Source organism: Lactuca saligna, chromosome 5 (genome assembly GCF_052625555.1).
Source record: "Lactuca saligna cultivar CGN05327 chromosome 5, ASM5262555v1, whole genome shotgun sequence".
NCBI lineage: Eukaryota > Viridiplantae > Streptophyta > Magnoliopsida > Asterales > Asteraceae > Lactuca > Lactuca saligna.
This window is the reverse complement of record NC_136421.1, coordinates 249,882,152-249,890,213: the sequence shown is the minus strand read 5'-3', so window position 1 is coordinate 249,890,213 and position 8,062 is coordinate 249,882,152. Positions and strand designations below refer to the sequence as shown.

Here is an 8,062-nt window from a genome sequence, read left to right as displayed (position 1 = left end):
CCTACAATTACATATAAGTGTTACAGACCTTCTACAAACTTGGGGAAAAAACCTTTTTTTTTTTTTTTTTTTTTGTAAAAAATGCAAGGAAAGTGGCTTTGGGAAAATGGAAAAAGAAGAATTGATATCATAAATGGAATTTATTATTTTCTTCTAATGTAAAATTTTCTTTTCACCTACTTGTCTCCATTGTTTCTAGGCACCATTGTTTTTCCATTCACAACCAATTTTTTTGGGAAATCGTTTTTTCCAAACCACAAAAACTAAATATAAAATTCCATCTTAGAGAATGATGATAGAGTACCATAGATAAATCCATCATTTCTCCTGCATATCGTTGGTGAACCCCTCCCTCGACACACGCACTGCCGATGAACGAGGCCTGACTCTGCAACTCACAGCAACAACTGTGTATTTTAAGTTTTAAAAAGAACTTCAATATCTAGTAAAAAAAAATCCGGTAAGCAAATCAAAATAAGGTGGTCACTACCGGTGAATAAACAGATTTGTTTATATCTTTATAAAACGAATTGTCTACACCATGTAAAAACTTCTATTACATCTTTTTGTAATTAATTTTAAATTTACGTAAATATTCTTTTAAAACATAAGCTTTGACTTTTAAGCGTTGCAACACGCAATGAGATGGAACCTTCCCGGAGACTTTGATGAGCAACATTTGACTTCTTGAACTTTATAATTACATACTTAATACTTCTTTTCTTTATCATATAACGTGTACACTATATTTTATATAAATAAAATAAATTGTTTTCTTCATCACATAATTTATTCATGAAAATACATTTTCTTAGATCTAAACATATTTTACTTAATGTTACACTTAATTGTCAAATATATCATTAAAAAGCTTATATATCAAATTATCAATTACTCAATAACATTTTCTTTCTTTATGAGTCGGACTTGAATATTTTTATATCTTTTATGAAAGCATTTAAATCGGAGTATGATGATCCACCTTCTTCAACAGCTGCCGTCGCTTTTTCTTTCAGCACCTGAGCTCGCCTTCTCATTTCATCTCCTTCTTCACCACCCATCACCCTCGCCACCGCTTTCTCAATCGCCACCCTCTCCACACCGTCGCAGCTTGAAGTCGCACTCCACTCCACATCCCCAATCGAAACTCCAATTTTCAAAACATCTGTCACCAGTTTCGCATTATAGAACTGCTCCGCCATAACCGGCCAAGCCACCATAGCCACACCACCGGTGACACCCTCCAACACGGAGTTCCACCCACAGTGGGTAACGAATCCGCCGACAGATTCATGGTCAAGAATCAAAACTTGAGGCGCCCACCCTTTTATTATCAACCCTTTTCCGTTCGCCGCCGTCGTTTTTTGAAATCCTTCCGGCAACCACTTTTCGTGTTCGTTCTTGATGACCCAAATGAAATACTCTTTGCATGCTTCAAGCCCCATAGCGATCTCGTAAACTTGAGAGCGAGAAACTTTCACAATCGTTCCAAAGCTTACGTAAACAACTGAATACGGTGCCTTGGATTCCAACCATTTCAGACATTCGTGTTCATCAATGGCTGATTTCTTCCCTCTTTCGGATTTATCTTCTGTGCTCTTGCTACATAACGAAACTGGTCCTATATGCCATGCTTTCCTGCTCATCACTTCACGATAATGGTGAACGTACTCTGGCTCAAGCTCGTAGAAGCTGTTAAAAATAACTCCATAACTTTTGATCTCTGCTTCCATGGCTTCAATCAACACCTTCAGGAAACCTTTAAAGGCTTCTGACTCAAAATGAGGCAGTTGCTTTCTAGTTAGCTTTATCTCATGGGGAAGATGAGGGACGATAAAAAGCTCCGAATCAGATTGAACATTTTTTGCATGGTCAATTAGTCCCACCGCATTTGCAACACACTGTGGGAAGAACCCTGTTCCATTGAAAACGATTCTGGGGATGTTGAATTTGGCTGCGATTTCAGTACTCCATGGATAAAACATGTCTGCAACGATGCAATTCGGGTGGGATTCTCGAATAAATTGCTCGACGGGCTCCTGAAGCATTGAAATGGCTTCGAAGAAAGTGGATAAGAACTCATCAGAAACGGGTTGATCGGGGTTCTCAATTCCGGCCGGTAAACCCAGTTCTGCGTCTTTGAATTGGATGATATGGAGCTCCATTTGGTGATCGTAGTTGATGGTTTTTTGGATTGATCGAGAGAAGCGAGGTGCGTTTGTTGGGGTGGTGATAATGGTGGTTTTTAGGCCGCGGGAGGCCAAGAGTACAGCCATGTCGGCCATCGGAATCGTGTGGCCGTAAGCCATGAAAGGGAAGAAGACTACATGACAGTTGGCCATGGCTGATCGAATCTCTGTTGTGTTATCTATTAGGGATGTTAATAGAAGACACGTTCAAATGAAAAACGTTTCCTTTTATAAGGAAGTCTTTTTCTTTTACTTTTATATTTGAAGTTTCAAGAAATTATATTCACCCCAGTTTTTCTGCATAGATCCTGGTCAATATTGGCGTTTTCTTATAATCCTTTGGAATATCATCACCCATAAAATCCGCGATCATCGTCTACAAATTTTATTTGTTTTCATATCTTAAATTTGATAAGAGCGTTATATTTATACATTATACACCAATATATAAAATATCATAATTGATAATGAAGTTAATCCTGGTAAATCATATCTATTAGAGTTTGTATAAGTTGATATTGCATTTTTTTTTTTTTTTTGTGAGAATAATAATTTATTTGCAATACAGTTCTAAATATAATAGCATGCATGTTTTTTTTAACAGCAAGATTTTATTAAAAAACAACAAGAAGCTGGAATTAGATATAATAGTTTGGGTTATCAACCCATAATTCCCAAAACAATGAACTCCTCATCTAGCTCTATTTTTAAGCCAAAAAAACCCTAAAACTTTGACATCAAAAGTAAGAAGAAATGAGTTTTTTACATCCATATAACCCATAAGAGGGCCCTAGAGATCGCCTCCGCGATATATTTCTTTCTGCTTCTTTTTTTTTTGTGGATTGAGTTAATTCCAATGATGTTGTCCAAAGAGTCATTGTCATGGGAGCATCATTCCACCAAACTGGTAGAAGTGCTCCCAACTCCTGAGTTGTTGAACAATCTTTAAATATATGATTTCATTCTCCTCAAAAACATTATACATCGGGCATAACGTGTTTGGAATACCCCCCCCCCCCCCCCCCCTCGGAGCAAGGTTATCCCTTGTCGGTAGTCTACCAAGTCTTGCATGCCATATGAAAATGTTGATTTTCTAGGAACAGTGTTAGTCTAAATTGTTTTTGTCAATTTCTTTTCTAAGCGAATATATATTGAAATTGACACTAACAACAAGACACCAACACCACTTACTACCATTGGAAATTGTTTTTGTCAATTTCTTTTCTAAGCGAATATATATTGAAATTGACACTAACAACAAGACACCAACACCACTTACTACCATTGGAATTACCACCAAAATTGTTGCTTCTTTAGAAAAGTGTATTAAGATCAATATTGAAAGGCTCTAGATCCTTACACACATTGCTTATTCTGCCCCAAACTATATTCCTTTTCCCTAATGGTATTGTCACTCCTAACCCCCCGTGATCCCCATAAATGCAAGTAATAACCTTTTTCCAAATTCTTTATGTATCATCTTTATAGTGCTACCACCACTATGTGATTAGAGCAAGGTTAAACGCTTGGAAGCTTCCAATCTCTAAGCCCCCTAAATCTTTGTAGTTCATGGTTTTCAACCATGCAATCCATGTGAGCTTTTTTTACCCGAGGAAGTACCCCAAAAGAACCCGTTACGAATACTTTCAAGCTTTGTAATTACCTTTTAAGGACTTTATAAAGCGAAAAGAGAAATGTTCCAAGGCTACCAAGAATAGACCTCGTCAAGGTTAGTCTCCCTCATATGGATAAAGTTCTCGCTTTCCACATTGAAAGTTTTTTTGGAACTTGTCAATAAGAGGAACCCAAGTCGACACATTAGAAGACTTCCCACCCACTAGCATACCAAGATAAGAGAACAAAAGTTCATTGTTCACCTTCATGACATTTCAATGAACGAGCCATAGAAGATACCTCAGTTCTAGAAACTCCAATACCTAAATTCTTGCTCTTCTAAAGGTTTAGACTAGACGCAAAGTAAAAGCAAGTTAGGAAAAATAAAACGTGTTACATTATACGTTTTCTAAAGTAGCATAATTATTAGCATCATAATAAAATTTTATTTCAAAGGTTGCACTCTCGATCTATTTTTTTATAACCATATGGTTGCTAAGGTTGTAAGGTATAATATAACACCACTAAACCAAAGATCATGACCACCTCCCTAGCATTTTTCTAGAAAATACCTATCATCATACTGATAATTTTGTTATATGCATGTTGTATTATACATTGAAGAAATATAAAAAAAATGCTTCTTGCATGCCATGACATTGTGCAGACCACATTCGACCAAGCCACACCGGAATGGCGTGCAGGCCATGTAATGTTTTGCCACATAAGCACCAATTTCATAAGGGTGACTTGCATACCCAACAACCTAACTATGTAATTTCTTTTGAAGATAGTCTTGTGGTCGACTTACACATATGAAATGTTAAAGTCATCCTTGTTTTTATTTATGTTTCTTTTCTTATTAATGTGTAATTTAATTGATTAATAAATAGAAAAACCTAATCCAAATCCAAGGACACACCTACGCACCGCTCTTTCTCCCCTCTTTGTCTTCCATCTCTACTTGGGTCTCGTTCACTTACGTAACAACGGCTACAATTATCGATGCTTCTTTAGCTCCGATCAACACTGCCTAACTCTTTCTCTCCCAAAAGCTTACTGAAATCATGGTGTCGGCTAAATGAAGTTTTGGCGCCAAGGTTCTTTTTTAATATTTTTGCATCCCTTTCGGCCGACGCTTGATCAAATGAAGCTTCAGTTAAGTTCTTTTCTCTTTTTTATGCTCCTACAAAGCGTTAGTAATCAACAAGCTTACTAAAGTTATGGATGCTCCAACATTGATGATCATCTTCATCGTCATTGATCAGTATAAAAGCCGAAGAACATAAAAATAGGGTTACATGAATAGACATCCAGATTCGTCGGATATGAAAATGGTCTGAGGGCATGTTTGGGATTGCTTTTAAAAGTTCTTATGAGCTTTTTGATAAGCCATGAATTCTTGGCTTTTTGAAAAGTCAATAAATTATTAAGTTAGTGTTGCCAAACACCTTATTAACTTATTGGCTTTCTGAAAAATCAATAAATTATTAAGTCATTTTAAAAAGAACTCCTAAACACCCACTAAATTCAGGATTTTATTAACGTAAGTGGGGGTACAAGAATAAGAATCCAACCAAACAGGAGCGGAGCCAGTAGGGGGGCTAGTGGGTGTTCCCCCCCCTAACGCCATTGGTATTAGTGTATTATCAATTAAAGCTCCCCTCTATATTTTTACGATGTACATCTTAACCCATGCTAATCTAAAATTCTAGCTACCCCTGCAACCAAAATGATCATATGATAAAGATCTTAACCATCCACCTTTTACCCATAAAATTTAGAATAACATTTCAATCACGATCACCATTAAAATCATGACTATAGAGTTTATACTCATATAACTCATCATTAATTGTTGATTTAACCACCCCAGGCCCAATAATCCGAAAAAAATATTAAATACATGAGTATCAAACTATATGTTGTTAAAAGAAAGTAAATCGATTGGAAAAATCTTGGAGTTTTAAGGGTTTTTGTTTTGTCTATAATGCAACAATAGAAAACGAATCAGTTTTCTTGAAATTACAACATTGTAATCGACTTTGAATAAAAGTGGATGAACCATATTTAAAAGTTGAAAAACATGACTCATGAATCAATGTGTTGTTCTAACTCTTGAGAATGGACCAAATCCAAGAATTATAGAATAAAGTCAACGAATGAAAACAATTAGGAACTCGTTAAGTTGCCTAAAGAAAAGAAACATATTGGTTGAAATTGTATATTTATAACTAAAAAGAATTCGGGTGGTACATCCAGAGATATAAGCTATGACTAGTTACAAAGGACTTCAATCAAAATGAAGGAATATAATATAAATATTTTTTTTTCTTTGGTATCCTAGAAAGACTATTTAGAATGACAATGGTCCTTGTAGCTCATTTTGATCTAGAGAGATATGGATGTAAGAATTAACTGTACTTTTGTTGCTTATTCAAATAATAATAATAATAATAATAATAATAATAATAATAATAATATGTTTATGGGAGGGGGTCGTACATTGGGCATACATAGTGTACACACGGCGTACGCTGGAGAGGCATGAATCGGGGGAAGCCTTTGTGTATGTTGGGCGTAGGCTGGCCAGATGTAAACCCTAAATTTTAGGATTTGCACCTTATTTAAACACCTTAGTCCCTCCTAACCCTCATTCTCTCAGCCTCCACTATCGCTAAAGTATTAAACTCGAACCATAAGCCTCTTGCATGAATTTCGAGCTTACCTTGAGCATTTTTGGTGATATTTGGTGATTTTGAAGAAGGAGTAAGGACATGAAGAAGGCTTGTAGATCCAGAAGTTTTGTATCATTTCTGACTCATTTGAGGTATAAAGCTTTAACATTGACCATTACATGCTTACATCTAGTTTTAGGATGTTTTATGTTATCTTTTGGTCCCATAGTTGAGGTTCTTGAATTTTAGAAGTTCCAGTTCATATGAGCTGTCATTTTGGGCTCTTGGAGGTGTTTGGAGCCATAAAAATCAGACACTGATGGTTTAGCCTCAACCTTGCAAGTGCTAGATAGCAACTAAGTGAGCTTATGGACTTAATTTGTGTCTTAATCCCTATCCATGCATGAAAAAGCATAAAGTTTATAACTTTATGGTTTAAGATGCCTTTAGCGGCCTAGATCCATGAGAAATGGAAAAGGTCTAAACAATTGAGACTATGATTACGACATCCCTTTTCATAGTTCTGAAATTGTTTAGACACACACGTGAGCTATCTAAGAAAAGGTGTATAATTTTCATAAAGTCTTGTCAAAGCAATCCCGTATCAGAAATCTGAACTTTAATAAGAAAGTCAATAAAATATTGACTTCTAGAAGTCCAGCTGTTTTCTGATACATGTCAAAGCTAATGGGAGCATAAGTGTTATGCTAATCGAGTCCATAAGAGGACTCAAGGAGTCGAGTTGGGTTGCCCCGCGATTCGTGACCAGTGGTAACCCCTCGAGTGACAGGTTAACACGACAAGTCGAGTGAGACATTAGGAGGTTTAGATGACAAGCATGGACTCGCCGAGTCACCTGAGTGCACTCGATGAGTCTGGTCAAAGTTTGACCGTTGATTAAAGTTGACTTTAGTTAACCTTAGGGTTTGGTCATACTGATTCAAGAGAGGTCAGGGAGGAGTAGAATGGTCTTCTGCCCATTCTATAGAGATGTTTGCCTTATGTGTTAGGAAGAGGCTCGATCGAGGTTATCAAGCCAAAAGGATTACTAGACATCATGAGAGGTGAGTCTTTTCATTATACTTTACCTAGAGTGGTAAATATGTGTGATCAGAAGGTCTTATATGCTATGCGGAGTATGTGATATGTGATATGTATGTGTTATGATATGTTATGAGTACCATGATATGGACCGGAAGGTCAAGATGATGAGGACCGAAAGGTCATACGGGTAGGACCGGAAGGTCTACCAGAGTTGGGACGGAAGTCCCCTGAGACACATGGATTGGAAGATCCCATAGAGTTATGGCCTTGAGTGGCGTATGTGTTGTACGTGGTACTTTGGGGAACTCACTAAGCATTTATGCTTACAGTGTTATGTGTTATGTGTTTCAGGTACTAGTGATGATCGCGGCAAGGCGCCGACATGATCCGTACACACTGGCAGAGGATTTATTTTATGATCTTGAGATGTGTCTTATCATGATGGCATTTGTTAAATTTGGGATTTGAGAATATTGAATGAGTTATATGTTATTTGAAAAATGAAAATTTGTTTTAAAAATTTCACGTTGTTACAAG

General features: G+C 36.6%; 1 protein-coding gene across 1 annotated transcript; it reads right to left on the bottom strand.

Annotated features, from left to right (window-relative positions):
* Nucleotides 1–838: 838 nt before the first annotated feature.
* Nucleotides 839–2,405, bottom strand: LOC145047331 (scopoletin glucosyltransferase-like). The gene has a single exon (XM_078995591.1). The coding sequence runs from the start codon at nucleotides 2,340–2,342 to the stop codon at nucleotides 915–917; it is 1,428 nt and encodes a 475-aa protein (XP_078851717.1). The 5' UTR covers nucleotides 2,343–2,405; the 3' UTR covers nucleotides 839–914.
* Between the last annotated feature and the right edge of the window lie 5,657 nt (nucleotides 2,406–8,062).